General features: G+C 37.9%; 2 protein-coding genes and 1 long non-coding RNA gene across 4 annotated transcripts; 2 read left to right on the forward strand and 1 right to left on the reverse strand.

Moving 5' to 3' along the window:
- Positions 1–1,169: 1,169 nt before the first annotated feature.
- LOC140178130 (uncharacterized) lies at positions 1,170–3,976 on the forward strand. Its single transcript, XR_011870372.1, has 3 exons — positions 1,170–1,715; positions 1,841–1,907; positions 2,761–3,976. It is a non-coding gene; the product is annotated as an uncharacterized lncRNA (long non-coding RNA).
- Positions 3,977–7,441: 3,465 nt separating this feature from the next.
- Positions 7,442–9,461, reverse strand: LOC112737982 (uncharacterized). Of its 2 annotated transcripts, none has more exons than XM_025788181.3 (2): positions 9,032–9,461; positions 7,442–8,344 (listed from the first exon to the last, which is right to left on the reverse strand). In XM_025788181.3, the coding sequence occupies exons 1-2, from the start codon at positions 9,198–9,200 to the stop codon at positions 7,662–7,664; spliced, it is 852 nt and encodes a 283-aa protein (XP_025643966.1). In that variant the 5' UTR covers positions 9,201–9,461; the 3' UTR covers positions 7,442–7,661. The 2 variants fall into 2 exon arrangements, with proteins under 2 accessions (XP_025643966.1, XP_072067696.1); XM_072211595.1 differs by having other exon boundaries at positions 7,442–8,577; positions 8,795–9,187.
- Positions 9,462–11,147: 1,686 nt separating this feature from the next.
- On the forward strand, positions 11,148–15,214 carry LOC140177544 (uncharacterized). Its single transcript, XM_072210665.1, has 3 exons — positions 11,148–11,387; positions 11,536–12,706; positions 15,063–15,214. The coding sequence occupies exons 1-3, from the start codon at positions 11,148–11,150 to the stop codon at positions 15,212–15,214; spliced, it is 1,563 nt and encodes a 520-aa protein (XP_072066766.1).
- Positions 15,215–16,316: the final 1,102 nt, after the last annotated feature.

Below are 16,316 nucleotides of genomic sequence, written 5' to 3' on the forward strand. Positions count from 1 at the left end.
TTAAAGTATATCACCACTTCTACTTTTATAACAAAAAAAATTAGCTACAGTTAGTGTGTTTGTGTATACCATACTATAAATTTTCGTTCTGTGTGAAAAAAAAAAAACCCCTCAAAGATGTCTATTTGTAACAGTTTGACATTTTCAGAGCTGGTGTCCTTCCGTCCTTTGAAGTGTCACTTGAAACTTGTGAGCAACAATATAATTACAAAAATCACCTACATAGCAAAAATTTCGACGTACCTAAACGGCCTCTAAAGCGATCGTCTGATGACAGTGATATAATAATAATAATAATAATAATAATAATAATAATAATAATAATAATAATCTTTCATATAAAATTAAATCAATTTGGATATTAGTTCACTTTAAGACGATATTTGACTCCCACGTTCATTATTTCGAAAGATAAAAATGTTATGTCTATATAAAAAAATTAATCGCAAAATCAGTTACAATATATGAATATATATATTATTTAAATTATTTTTAATATATATTTTATATTTTAACACGTATTTTATACAAATAATTAATTTTTTATATATACACTTAACATAGTTGATCAAAATATTGCATAGATTATGTACAAAATATTAAGAGAATTAATTACCCTAACACGACTATATAATTTATATTTTTGCTTAGTAGCCTTAGAATGTGATGCATGCATAACTAAATTTGATCATGGCATATTGGCATGAGCATTGACAACACAAATTGGACATGATCATGGAAAAGACATATAAAAACTAGGTGGACCTATGACAAACACTACAAGAAAAAAAAGCTTGTGGTCATGCTTTTTTTTTTGTCACGCTTTTAAAAACGTAGCCAAAAAGGGTTAATAGTCACGCTTTGAAGAGAGCGGCGATTGATTAAAGATTTGGTCATATTTTTCTTGTCATGCTTCAAAAGTGTGGCGAAAGGGGTCAATGGTCACACTTTTATGAGGATAACAATTGATTAGAGATTTGGCCACATTTCAAAACCGTGGCTATAGAGAGAAACATGCACGCATTTAAAGCGTGGCGACATGGTTTCGTTATAGTGACATTTTAAAGGCGGATCCGTTTCTTGTAACCCTTTTAGCACGCATCAAAAGCGTGGCCAAAGGTTCCAAAAAAAAAGCATTCGTTCAAATATGATGAGTTACATTGTACACCAGCACTCTTTGAAACTCTTTCTCCTTCTTCGAACCCTTTTGTGCTTCATTGAAAAATAAATATCAAAACCTTAACCCTTTTGTGCACTCCGAAGAACATCGTCGACACTTGCAATGCCTCCGTCGGCGCTCCCTCTTCCGACACTCCTATCATCGTTGCTCCCATCATAAACCCCTAACCCTCCTTCGGCGGTGACTCTCTCTGGCGGTGACTCCCTGGTGCTCACTGTCCCTCGCAAACCCTCCGCTGATGCTCCCTCCACCACCGCTCCCTTCCGTTGCTGCAAACCCCTAACCCCTTCCGCCATCGCTCCCTTCTGTCGGAGCATTGGAGAAGGCTTGTTGTTTAGGGTTGTTCCTTTCCATTGCTTGAAAGAAACCCTTCCTCGTGAAGGGCCGAGCTGGTTTTGAGACCTCTGCCACCACCTACATTGCTTCAGAACCACACCCCTAAACCCCAAACACCCCATTGCACCACCTCATCGTCGCTGTAGCTTCCTCAATTCGCCTTGTCGTCACTTCCCCTAATCTTCCCCTTCAACTCACAGTAACCCACTTTCAATCCCTACCTTCTACCCTCCCTATGTTGCATCCATCTTTTCTTTTAGTTTCTGATTTGTTTGCTTCCATTTTCATTTTCGTGATATCTTTAATCTGCATTTGTTTTAATAGGCCTTCAATTGTTGGTGCTCATCGATTCCCCTGCTTCTCCACCGTGTCCCAATTGAACATGCCTTAGGTATTTATTGTTTCTGCAGAAGTTTCACCTCTTCTTCAGCTCATAGTAATGAAAGAATAAAACAAATTATTCTAACAAATTCCAACTTTGTAATGCTATTTGTTCTTGTTGCATGTGGTTTACTGTTAGTTTGTTATAGTTTATTAGTTGAAAGTTGAAACACATTCTTAATTTACTCGGCATAACATGTTAGCTGTTGAATTTCTTGTTCATTTCTACTCTAATTGTTACTGATGCTTATTTTATCCTAAACAAATCAGTATTTAAAAAGCTTTGAGACTAAACAATTCAGTATTTGAAAGAGTGTTGGCTATTAAGTATTTTGAAGCACACATATGGATATTGTTATATGCTTTATTCTGTTACACAACACGTGTACACCCACGATATATTTATCAATGTATGTATCTTGTCTTAAGTACACTATAAACAAGATAAGTAATAAAACCTAAAAATATAAATTGTCTCTAAATGACTTATTTTGGTAAATAAAAGAATTGAATTATTTATTTAAAAAAACTATTAATACACCAGTGAGCACACTAAAAGAAAAAATCCAAACAAAACAAAAAACCAAAATTATAATAAAATGTTTGATAATTTATGTTCTAAGGACAAAAAAAATTCTATAAAAATTACTAAAAAATAATTTTTTATATTTTTAATACATTAAATACATAAAAAAATTTAAAAAAATTCATTACTATATATTTAAAATTGCTCCTTAAAACACAACTTAATTAAATCCTTATAATAAAACATGTTGAGTTTTGGAAAACTAATCCTTGATTAGAGTGATGAGCAAACATTATTGGGTCAATTGTTTATATAATTATGTTGTATTTGTGTGCAGAAAATTAATAAATTGACATTGGCCCAAGAAGCATGAAAAACAAAGTCCACACTATATCAAGTCCAATATAATTCAAAGCTCTCATGATAAATGGCTATGAAAGCATGATGCTGAACCTTATGAAAGAATACTGAAAGAGTCCAAAGAAAAGATCCAAGCCCATTCGATGAAGTAACCTAAGCCTAACTCTCAGAAACTTGAATCTCAAGTTAAATTCTTTTTAATTTCATCTAGCTTCTACCAAAGCGAAACTCTCTCTCTTCTCTTCTCTCTCTTTCGGTCACGTCACTCAACGAAGAAGAAAGAAGAAAATGGAAACTGGAGAAGCTAGGTTATGGAGAAAGTCAAAAAGGTTATTTCAAATCTAAGCAAAGAAGAAGGGCTACAACTAAGAAGCTATTTTCATTTGGTCTGAGAACGTCAAAAGGCTTCTTTCTCCATTTGTGTTACACTAAGGAACTGTGAAGAAATCTGTCAAGCCTCAAGTACAATTCAAGCAACCATGGTAAAAATCAAGTCAAACATGGTCAGAATCTCATCAACGCTCAGAAATAAAACTTGGGGCCAAAGTCAAACTCAACGGACAAGATCAATGGAGCTTGAAGAGAAAGGATGAAAGAGAAGGTAAATTGCATGTCTCATATTCGGCCTTCTCTCTCTCTCCTCTGACCAAGCTACTGCAAGCTCTAATGAATTGGAGAAGAAGACATCACATGGTTTGAACTTGATTCAACCTTGGAAGCTTCAATCTTCTATAATAAGAGTGAACGTCCAAGGGTTGAAGGCAAGAGAGAAAAACAGAGCATTGAGTTCAGTTCTCAAAGCTACCTAAGCTGTTCTGAGTTTTTCTCCTTCATGGTTTACATGTTGTATTTTTTTTTCTCAGTTTAGTCTATCTGAGTTTCATTGAAAAAGACAAACATGGTGAGGTTTGTAAGAAAAAGCCGATGAAAGGTAAAAGGCAGTGAGTTAAACTTGGAGAAAAAGTCATAAGATGTCTCAGATTTTCTTTGTACATCTTTCTATTTTGTGTCATGATTCTGTGGGAATTCCCTTGCAAGTTGGGTTAGCACTTGGCTGTTGAAAGCTATGTTGAGTACTAGTCAAATTTAGATTAGGTTAGAATCTGGATTTGTCCCGGATAAGATTGGGTAGATCCTAGAGAATTATTAGTGTTTGTAATCTTGTGAAAAAGATAGTGAAATTCTATTATAAATGTGATGGAGACTAGATGTAGGCTACATTGTACTGAATAGTTGAACCAGGATATATCTGGATGTCACTATTTTTTCTCTTCTCTCTTTTTGTTTTTGTAAATTCAGGAGACAAAAGGTGGAGTCTCATACCTCAACGGAGACAAAAGCAAAAATATCTCGCAAGTTCTTTTGATAAAACAAAAGTAATATTTAGCAAAAAAAAAAAAAGAGGTCAAAATTCAATCTCCCTTCTCTTAGCCACTGATAACTATGAAAACATGCATGTGAAATCCAAAGGAGAGATTAAAATCTCAAATTAGTATTCAAACATCTTTTTTAGGCACATTAGTTCAATTGTTTTGTTTCGAAGTTTTAAATTTAAAGACAAATTCCAGTACAAGTCTACAAGTTCTTAAATACTCTACAAAATAAGAAGTATATTTTATTCTTTGTTAATTAGACATAATTTAATTCTCTATTTTATTATATTTTATATTAATAAATTAAATTTAACCATTTTTCTTTTTTGTAAGATTTGAAATCTTTTGAAAAAAGCACTACAAATTTATTTTTTGCTTCTAAGAATAAGATTGTTTCAAGAGATGTTGTATTATCTAATTATTTACAAATCGCATTAACTTTCATCAAATTTGTCCTATAATTAACTAGGTTAATTATTGAACTTTATAAATAAAAATATCAAAGTGACTGATTTACTTTTTATCTTTAATGATAGGTTATTTTTTAGAAAGGACTTTTTCTTCTATTTTTTTCTCAAGCCCATTAGTATTTGTCATTAATCAAATATGAAAAAAAAAAACTAATTTAAGATTTTAAATTTAAGTATGCTTGTGATAAGATTAATTATTTAACGAGGCAGATTTTATGAAAAGGTTTGACTAATGAAAAAGTGTTGTCTCTAGTAAGATAGGATATTATTACTTCTTCTAAGAGGTTGGATGGTCTTGGGATAAAAGATTATCAGTGTGATAATATGACTTTCTTTGGCAAATTGATTTGGAATTATTTTAATTATAAAGACAAGTTATGGGTAGATTTTCACTCACAAATATCTTTAGAATTCTTTCTTGTCAGGTAGTAATTATTTTCCTAATTTCTGAACTATTTGAAGGTTCATTGTCAAAGTTTATGATTCTCTTAAGGTAGATTTTAAGTGGCCTGTTAAAAATTTTCAGCAATCTTAATATGATGAATGGATTCCTCTTAAAAAATGGCGTGATTTTACTTCGTATGTATATATATCTAAAACTGAATTTATAGTTGCGAATTTGTGGAGAGATGGGTTTTGAAATTGGGCTAAATTGGCTACTCAGTTTTCTACAGATATTAAGCAGATTGTTAGCAATCTCAATTTTCAATTTCATATGGGAAAGGATGTCGGATAAAAATGATGGATGTAAAAAAATAAGTGCAATGACCATTTTAATGCTGAGAGTCTTTGGTCAAATTACAAGATAATAGCGAATGCTAAGATCATGGCTAATCTGATCTTTAATTTGAAAATGGTTGATTTTAGTTATATAATTTGAGACTTTAATGATTGTTAGAGTATGAGCTATTTAGATAGCATTTTTCTTGATTTATTTTTAGATGTAAGTTATTTATTGTTTAGAAAGGTCTTGTTTTAATTTGGGACTATAATATCAAAAGATATTATGTGTAAAACTGACTGTTTAAATATCTTATATCTTCTACATAATAGTATTGATGGTGGCATGTCTAAAATTCTTGATCTAGTTATAAATATTAAAGAGTTTCTGATCAAACAATGAGTTGTGCTCGTGAAAATAATAAAGCCACAAATTGATTAGAGTATTATGAGACTTTGATTAATTAGAGTCACGTAATTTGGAGTTCTCCTAATGAAGATGTTACGGACTCTTACGATCCAACCCAAAAGAACCTGGCGGGTCGGGAACACTGACCCGACCCGAAGCCCGAATCACCCTCCATGATAGAGAACCCGGCGGGTCGGGAACACTGACCCGATCCGAAGCCCGAACCACCCTCCATGATAGAGAACCAGGCGGGTCGTACCCATGCGCCCGGCCCAAAGCACGCACAACTACTCCTAGCAAATCGGTTGGGGCGGCGTTATCGGGGCAACACCCGAGGCCCCGACCCGAACTCCGGAACGATCTGCTCCTCCCCACGTGGACAGGGACAACTTATAGATACCCTAATCAGTGGGCTAGGTCATTTATGGGTCCGTCCAACACAGTATATAAGGGGAGACGTCAGCTCTCCCCCCGAAGTAGACACACTTTTACTTAATCTGGCTGTCATTTCGTACGGACGCTGACTTGATCGTCGGAGTGTCTTTGCAGGTGGCCACCCCCCTCCGCCCGTTCAACCACCAATTTTGCCATCCTCCAGTACCAAACCAGAAACCCGTTCCAAGCCACTTCAGGGTCTTCCCCTCTTCACCCTTCACCATCACCCGACCCATTGAGCACCCGAGATTATCAGGTGACGAACAGAAGACTTCTAGTAAATTATTCATTCTGATTCAGTTTAGTTAATTTGCTTTATTTCTTGATTTGTTTAGACAAAAAAAATATTTATCTTTTGGAGCATAATAACAAAGAAAACAATAGGCAACCAATGAGCTATTTGACCTTATGACTGATAAATCTAAAAATAAAAATTAAAAATATTAGATTTATTTAGATGAGTTCATACAAAAAAAATTAAGTAATTTTTGAAAAAAATTTTAAAAAAATAAAATTAATATTATGTTCGAATATTTTATATAAAAATATTTTTATATCTAACAATTATTTTTGGATATAATAATATAAAAATATTATTTATTTATTATTAAATTTTTTTTTAATTAAAAATTTTAAAAAATATATAAATTATAACATTTAAAAAAAAGTTAATTTTATTTTTTTAACATTTTTATTTTTATTATTAAAATTTTATCAAATATACTAAAATAATTTTTTTCATTTCTAAAAATTTAATAGTATCCAAACAAACTCATTATCTAATACTGATAGATATTTACTTTTATATTATTAAAATTTAATATTTAAAATTTAAAATTAACTAATTATTAAATAAATAATAAATTTTATTAATTATATAACATTGTCCATAAATGATTTAATTACTCTGTTGGTCCTTATAATTTTGTAACATTTTTAATTAGGTCTTTATATTTTTTTTCTTTTTAATTGAATTTCTGCGCTAAATTTTTTTTTTCAATTAAGTCTCTTTTAGTAGTAATTGGCGTAATTTTATAGAGATCCAATTAAAAAATAATTAGTATAGAGACCTAAATAAAAAAAATAATGTAAAAATTTAATTAAAAAAATTTTGATGCAAAGACTTAAACTAAAAAAAATATAAAAACCTAATTAAAATTATAGACCACGAGAATAATTAAACCTAAAATACTATAAGCTATAAAATAGAAAATTCTGGAATGAATAGAACCTTACACGTACACATAAATCTTTTAAGACCAATCATAGTTATTATTGAAAAATAAAAATTAAAAACAGAAAATTAAACATGTCACCACAGAATCAGGCTACACTCAATCATGTCCAAACTAAACTATAACAATAATAATTAAAAAAGAAAGAAAGGAAGGAAGGAAGGAAGGAAAAGAAACTCCACAAGACGACATGGAACCATTTATACAACAAAGAGAAAACTCCTCATTTAACGCTTTCAAACGAAGAACACAGCAGCAACAACAATGGTAGCCGAATACACCAAGAATTTCGAAGGAGTAGCAGCCCAAGCGTTATTTTTTCCCGGCGGTGGAGCCGTTTCACTTGAAGCTGGCGGATTAGCCGTTCCAGGAGCTGCACCCCCCGGAGGTGTCGCCGGAGGCGGAACGGGAGGTGAAGTCGTCGGACCCGGTGATCCAGATGAAGGAGACGGCGTTGTACCCGCCGGAGTCGGGGACGGAGGTCCACTTACAGGAGATGGTGACGGTGAATTCCCCGCCGGAGCCGGTGAAGTCGCCGGAGTAGGAGTAGGAGTAGGTGTAGGTGGTGAAACGGAAGGCGCCGGAGGATTTCCGGCGGGTGCTGGTGTCGGTGCCGGCACCGGCGGCGAGCCAGATGGTGCTGGTGTTGGTGTTGGGGTTGGTGTTGGTGAGGGTGATTTTGGTGAAGGCGGTGTTGGTGTAGTGCCACGTGGCGCCAAGACAACAACGATTAGTTTCTGACCTTTGTTCTGACAGTTTTGGTCTTGGCCGCTGATGAAGTAGAATGGACCTGAATGATCCAAGGTGAATTCCGTGTTACCGTCGTCAAACTTCTTTATTGGGTTTGATTTGTTACACTTATCGTAATCTTCTTTCTTCACCTCTAGCACCGAGTCTGAACCCTTCTTGTATTTGAAAACTGCACAAAACATGCACATAATTAGCAAAACAGTCCACAGAGTCAGTTAAATAATGAATCAAAATTGTGGTCACTTATTATTCCCAAGGTGGTCATAGTAATACTAGTAATATGATCTCTCTATCACGAGGAAATAGCAAAATTAAAAATCTATGAATTGAATGACAATTTGATATTTCGAAAAAGGAAAAAAAAAATCATTTGATCACTAATCAGAGGATAAACATTTGGTACTTTATTTTTATGGGAGCTACTCAAATGAAGATGCAAAAAACATCTTTTTATGAAGATGCTTTGTATAAAAGTGTGATTTATTGATTTGGCCACACTTCAAATAAAAACAACACTTTTATAACATATCAAAATCTAACCCTACACTCCATCATCTAAGGGTCAAAAAGAAAAATCATCACATGAAGACAATTATAATATCTTCATGGGAGTACCCACCTATTTTTATTCCCCCTCCCCCCCCCCTCTTTTCTCTCCCTCTTTTTCTTCCTTTTATCACTGATTATGGAATAAAAATTTGATTTTTTGCAACCGAGACTTGAAATATATATATAACTATTTAAATACTAAGTATACTTTTTATCGAACAATAAAATTTAACCTTTCGAGATGAAGATTGGAATTGAAGTATACTAGCTAGGTAGTGATTATAGTAAAGGAGTAAATTAAACTCACCTAGAGTGTCATTGATTTGGAACCTGTTGCTCCCAGCCCATTGATTGTAACTCTGAGAAGGGTTTGGAACCCACCCTGCGCTTCCACCAACGTTAAATTTGAAGGCTTGGGTGGTTGACAAAACAGATAAGAGAATCAACAAAAGGGGAAGAGGTCGCACAAACTCCATGATGATTATGTATGTATGCGCAGGACTACGATATAGATATGTTGAGTATATATATATATATATATATATATATATATATATATATATATATATATATATGAGAGAGAGAGAGAGAGAGAGAGAGAGTGAAGGAATAAGGGGAAAACTGAAGACAAAAAGCAGTGATGAAGGGATTTTGTAATGGAAATTGAAATATAAAGGGAAAGATTTTAGTGCTTATGTATCGGTGGAAATTGTGCCCCCGGGAGGAGAGGAGGGGGGGGGGGTGACATTGACATCAGAATTAGGTGTCAAATGCAGTCGTGTAACGTGCTTAGATTTTACCCTTGGTTGTGTCCAAACGTTGGCCACCGTACACTTGGCAAAATCAAGGGTGTGGATTACTTAGTAATGGTTGTTACACAATTTTTATTTTATATAATGTACCTCACTGATTTCAGTGATTTATCTATATACTAAAGTATATATTTTAAAAATAAATTTATTTATATTTTATTGTTATCTAGTGTACAAAATGTACAGGAGAAATATGCACATATCATGTTTACTATATTCGGCTCATTTTTTTCATATGAATTCTGCTGGTGTGTTATGTATTGATATGAAAGAGGGGTGTATTTTATTTGTTTGTGGCGTTAGGCTTTTTAAATTAAAAATGTTAAAATCGGAGGGTTCGATTTATTTAACAAAAAAATCATGATGAAATTGGCAGTCTGAATTTTTCGGTAGAATAAAATTTGAATTTTTATAAAATAGAAATCAGTAGGTTCAATTTAAGTATTTTAGATTTTTTTTATTTTAGAAAAAAATAATAAAGGAGTCTAATTTGTGTTGTCTATATAGGCAACATATTTGTTAATTCTCTTCTTTTTCTTTGTCCCTCGATCCTTTTCTTTCAGAGAAGAATTCCAGTGAAAGAGTTTTGTAAATGTGAGTAGAAAAATATATAATGGATGATAGAATTATATTAAAAGTATATTATTATAGTTAGATTTTGTTACAAATATTTGAAGGAGTGAAATTTGTATGTGAGAATTCATTTGATATTATTATTTATTTCTGTTACGGCCCAGCCCAGCTAGACGTGTGGACTGATCCGGCCCGAAGACCTATCGATCCGGCCATGCACTCTCTTTGTCAGCTGCATAACAGCTGGGGAGAAGGAAACTTCCTGGAAAGAGGCCTTCTACTATGGGGCCCACTTTTCTGACAAGGTATATAAGGGGAGGGTAGGCCCCAAGATACGTCACATACATCATTTTACCTCTTTTTTGTATGCACACTTGACGGACTAGAGTGTCGGAGTGTCTTTGCAGGTGACACCTCCGCTCTCCACACAAAGAGCTCGGGACGCCGGCTGCTCCAGTTTCACCCCCGCAACCCAGGACCAGGCGATACCCCACCTTATCAACTCAAGGACCTCTCCGAACCGTCCGGTACCTGGACCGAACATTGGCGCCATATGTGGGGATTGCCTAAATGGACATCGTACAGGGTCCTGGCGACCATGGTCGTGGGGCAGATCCCGGGGGAGCAACCTCCGTGGCTTCTTCCCGGGAGCGCACGAGGTCCCCTCCACGACGACCCGAGCCGTCTTCACGATCCCAAGAAAGACTACCCTTTGGGGGGACAGGCAGCAACAACGCCAGAAGAATGCAGGAATTGCGTCATAGGATGTAGAACTTGGAGCGTCAGCTGGCTGATCAAGAACGTCGTCAACGAACTCACGAGCCAGACTATTCCCGGTCTTCCGAGACACGTGGGAGAAGTCACTCCCAGCGCACGCCCAGCCCGCGATCCGAGTCTGAAAGCGTCGGGGAGGAGCGGGAATGCCCCCAAAGATGGCGTGACCCTGTGATATACACCCGACCTGAGGGGAGGCGCGCCACAGAGAGAGACCGGGAGGACGGCGGAGAAAGGCCGAAGAGAACGCGACGACCCATGATAATGGGCGCAACCCCGTTTCATTATTCCGTCCTCGAGGTCTGGCTACTAAAGCACTTTGATAAGCCGACAGACATGAGGTATGATGGAACCCAAGACCCACAGGAGCATCTTACGGTCTTCGAGGCCAGAATAAACCTGGAGGGAGTAGGCGACGAAGTGAGATGTCGCGCTTTCCCGGTCACTCTGGTGGGACCTGCAATACGGTGGTTTAACAGCTTTCCGCAGGGGTTCTGTTGCCAGGTTTTCAGACATTAGCCGCGCTTTCTTGGCCTAACTCACTACCAGAATCGCAAAGGCGAAGTACCCGATCAATTTGCTCGGGGTGGAACAAAGGCCCAGCGAGCCAACCAGGAAATACCTGGACTGATTCAACGACGAGTGTTTGGAGATTGACGGGCTAACTGATTCGGTGGCCAGTCTGTGTTTGACGAATGGACTTCTGAATGAAGATTTCAGGAAGCATCTCACCACGAAGCCAGTATGGACGATGCGAGAGATCCTAAGTGTGGCTAGGGAATATATCAACGATGAAGAAGTCAGCCAAGTCGTGGCAGCCAACAAGCGGCAGCCCGCCTACAATCAACCCCGGCAGCACGGTGGAGGGGAAAGGCTGAAGGAGCACACCAGAGACGGCGGGCCGAGCAAGACATCCAGGCCGTTCCCCCGAGTTGGGAAATTCACCAACTACACCCCCCTTACCGTCCCCATAGTAGAAGTTTATCAGCAGATAGCCGAGAAGGAAATTCTGTCGAAGCCCCAACCTCTAAATGACCGAACCGGGGGGAACAAAAGCCTCTATTGTGATTACCGTAAGGGCTACGAGCACAAGACGCAGGATTGTTTCGACCTCAAGGACGCGCTAGAACAAGCGATCCGGGATGGAAAGCTGGCCGAATTCTCCCACCTCATCAGGGAGCTGAGGAGGCGAGATCGCGATCGCGAGGGAGAGGACAAGACTCGTGTGGTGAAGCGACGTCAAGAGCCAGAGGACAACGAACACGGCCTTACCATAGTAAACGTGGTAACAGCAAGAGACGCTGCTCCAAGGTCGAAATCGGCAAACAAGAAGGACGCCAAAGTCCTGGCAGAAAACCCTCCCATGGTCATCACGGCCAGAGTGGGAACCGGCATCATCAAGCGGATCCTTATAGACACCGGGGCTGACTCGAATATCATGTTCCGTAACGTGTTTGATGCCTTGGGTCTCCGGGATGCCAACTTAAGGACTCACCAACACGGGGTAGTGGGCTTGGGCGACCACTTTATCAAGCCAGACGGGATAATCTCCCTACCGGTATCTGTAGGACTAGGACGTGGGAGAAGGTCGGTAATGGCTGAGTTCGTGGTTCTACGAGACTCCACGGCCTACAACGTCATCCTAGGAAGAAAGACTATCAACGATCTCGGGGCAGTGATCAGTACAAAGATGTTGGTAATGAAGTTCGTCGCTGATGACGGATCCGTAGGATCCATAAAAGGAGACTTGGAAATGGCAGTTGCTTGCGACAATGCCAGTCTCTCCTTAAGAATAGGGGTGGCAGTGGGGCGGGTAGGGGCGGGTTTTTACCCTACCCGACCCCGCCCCGCCGGCCTATTATTCATCTACTACCCGCCCCGTCACTACCCGCGGATAGTAAATTGCACTACCCGAACCCGCCCCTGCGGGTACCCGCCCCACCCCTACCCGCCCCTATAAAAATTAAATATTTTAATTTTTACATATTCATATATAAATTAAGACAAAAACTTAAAATTCATAGATAAATTAAACTACAAACATAAAATTCATACAATGTCATTAGCTCAAATAACTTGAAATTAAAAAAAAAGTGTTAGATCACTACAAATTTAACACCATAATAAAGAAATTACAATATTAGATATAAAGGAAACTTCAACCCTTATTCTTGATCACTTTCAACATTTTCATCATCATTAAAAGTTTGCAAATCAAGATTTAAACCTGAAAATCATATAAAGTTTGCAAATCAAGATTTAAACCTGAGGGTATAAAATTAACATAAATCATATAAATGTATAAAGATCAGAATGCACAATTGCAAAATCAGAATAAAATCAAAATTCAAAATGCAAAATCAGAATAAAATCAGAGATTTTTTACTCTTTATGAATACACATGCATAACTTAAATGATCAAAAGAAACAGAGTCACTACAACACACTAAAATGATTTGAAATGGAAAAATAAATTAGAAAGAAAGGAGGGTAATAGCTATCAGCTTGTCCTCATAGAGAACAACAAAATTGACTCAAGAGGTAAAAGAACATTGACTCAAGAACAACAAAATTTTGATGTCTCTACTCTAGGAAACACTGAATAAAAACAATAGTATATATAAATAATATACATTTCAGTCTTGTTAACACTTAACACAAGGCTTTAAGTCACATGAATAAGTAAAGTGGCTCCTCTAGCCTAGTGGGGTCAAGTTCAAGTTCAAGTTCAAGTCATCATTTCTAACCACAACATTCCTTAGATGAACAACATTAATCTAATAATAATGATAATAATGGAATACATACATTTGAAATGTTTAGAGCTATATAGCATGTATAATAAGCAGCATTGAAATGTAATAATGATGAAGATTGGATTATGAATCTTTGATAATCTCATAAAATTAATTAAGATGATGCATGCACTGATGATTAAAAAGAAGAGAAAAAGGCTGCTATGCTGTAGAGTGTAGTAGTGTCTTGCAAATACAAACTCATAATACATATTATAAAATACTAATATGATCTACAAACATAAACAGGCATAGCACAAGTAAATTAAAAGGAGTAATTATTATTGTTACTATTATATTCATGATTAAATAATGAGGAAAAGAAAAGGGAGAAGAAAAAGTTGGACATGGTTACAGCTAAGCAGTAGGCAGATCTAGAAGGAGCCATGGTTCAAGCCAAGAAAGAAATGTGTGTGTTGTTGCGGTTTACAGGAAAAAGGAGCAAAAGTATATATAAATAATATACATTTCAGAGCTCAAGTTTTTAAAAGGATTGAAGCTAAAGTTTAGGAGAAAAAAACAAAACTTTTTGGTTCAGTTTGATTAAAAAGAAAAACATAAAGGGTGAAGCTTCAATAAATGAATAAATAAATAAAACAACAGTGGAATTATTATATCATCATTCAACAGGTTGAAGCCATCAATCTCAGACTCAGAGTAACGAATTCAACAAGAATCAAGCTATTTCAATTTCAACAGGATGAAGCCATCAACCCACACCGTCACTTCATAGCTCAATTTCATAATTTAATTTTTTATTTAAAAAAGGGGAAATGATTTTTTTTTTAATTGAGCCAACAAACACTGATTGTTCCCTAAATCAAGCTATTTCAACCCACAAAACTTAGTAACAAATTCAGGAAACTCCCCAGAAAATCTGTTATCACCCAAATCAGAAATTGAAGAATTTTACAAGAAGAAGAGTTACACAATGCAGGAATCTACCCAGTCAAAAGAATCTATGGATTGAATTTTAAATGTTCTTTTGAGCATCAAAATTAATTTTAGTTTTATCTTAACTATTTTAAGATAAAACATAAATCATAAACATTAAATTAAAGAAAAAAAACTGAAGATGCACATCAGCGGTAAGTATTGAGCGAGAAGTGCTTAGTGCTTACCAGTCACCAGAGAGATGACGACGGAGGAAGGAGGGACGACAAGGTGAGCAGAGACCAGGGACCGCAGATCGGAGAGGCGAGTCGGCGAGGACTGTGACGGCGGGAAGTGGGAGCGACGCCGACGTGAGCTCCGTGAGCGACAGCAGCGAGGCGACCGAGATGAATGAGGAGGGTTGGTGTCTTGGTGAGCGACGGCGAACGACCGGACGATCTGTGACGGCGACTTACCGGCGAAGCTGAGCAGAGGATGTGGTCCTTGACAGCCTTCGAGACTTGGAGAAGAGCTGAAGGCTTGAAGCCTGAAGGAGTGAAGAGCGACGCAGAACTGAGTGACGGCGAGGAAGTGAGTGACGGCGAGGAAGCCCTAATGCCTAGGGTTGAGAATAGAGATGAAATGACTAACGGCTTAACCTAATTTCTAAATTTCATATATATACTTATGCACTCCGGGGCGGGTAGGGGCGGGTTCACCATAAATCCGACCCCGCCCCGCCTCGCTCGTCCACCCCGCCACGCTTCAGACCCGCCCCGCTGCGGGTCGGGTTTAAACCCGCCCCGACCGGGTAGGGGCGGGGCGGGTACCCGCGGATTCGGGTATTGCTGCCACCCCTACTTAAGAAAGAAATCTAAAGAAGCATCGGGAGTGTTCCTCGCCGACCTGGACGCAAGAGTCAGCGACAAGCCCAGACCCGAACCAGAGGGGAACTTAGAAAGGTTTAGGGTCAGTGACACAGAGGAGAAGTTCACCTTCGTGAACAGAAACCTCCCACACGAATTGAAGGAACCTCTAATGAAAATGATCAAGGCTAACGGTGACCTATTTGCTTGGACGCCAGCCGACATGCCGGGGATAAACCCCCAACTCATGTCACATCACTTGACCGTCAAGGCGGAGGCCAAACCGGTGGCTCAAAGGAGAAGGAAAATGTCACAAGAAAGAGCAGAGGAGGTAGCCAGGAAGACGGCCAGCCTCCTCGAAGTAGGATTTATCCGGGAACTCGACTACTCGACCTGGCTGTCGAACGTAGTTCTAGTAAGAAAGCACAATGGAAAATAGAGGATGTGTCTAGATTACTCCGATCTTAACAAAGCATGTCCTAAGGACTGCTACCCCCTACCCAACATTGATGTGCTCATTGACGCGGCGGCGGGATATCGGTATCTGAGCTTTATGGATGCTTATTCTGGCTACAACCAGATACCGATGCACCGGCCTGACAAAGAAAAAACAGCGTTCATAATACCGGGGGGAATAAAGTGCTACAAAGTAATGCCGTTCAGCCTGAAGAACGCCGGGGCCACATACCAAAGGTTAATGAACAAGATATTCAACGATCTCATAGGCAAAACAGTGGAAGTATACGTGGATGATATCCTTGCAAAAACCACCCGACCTGAAGACCTCTTAAGCGACCTAAGAAATGTGTTTGCTTCCCTCCGACAACACGGCATGAGGCTTAACCCGCTCAAGTGTGCCTTTGCCATGGAAGCAGGAAAGTTCTTGGGGTTTATGATAA

The sequence above is a fragment of the Arachis hypogaea genome, chromosome 13 (genome assembly GCF_003086295.3).
Source record: "Arachis hypogaea cultivar Tifrunner chromosome 13, arahy.Tifrunner.gnm2.J5K5, whole genome shotgun sequence".
Taxonomy (NCBI): Eukaryota; Viridiplantae; Streptophyta; class Magnoliopsida; order Fabales; family Fabaceae; genus Arachis; species Arachis hypogaea.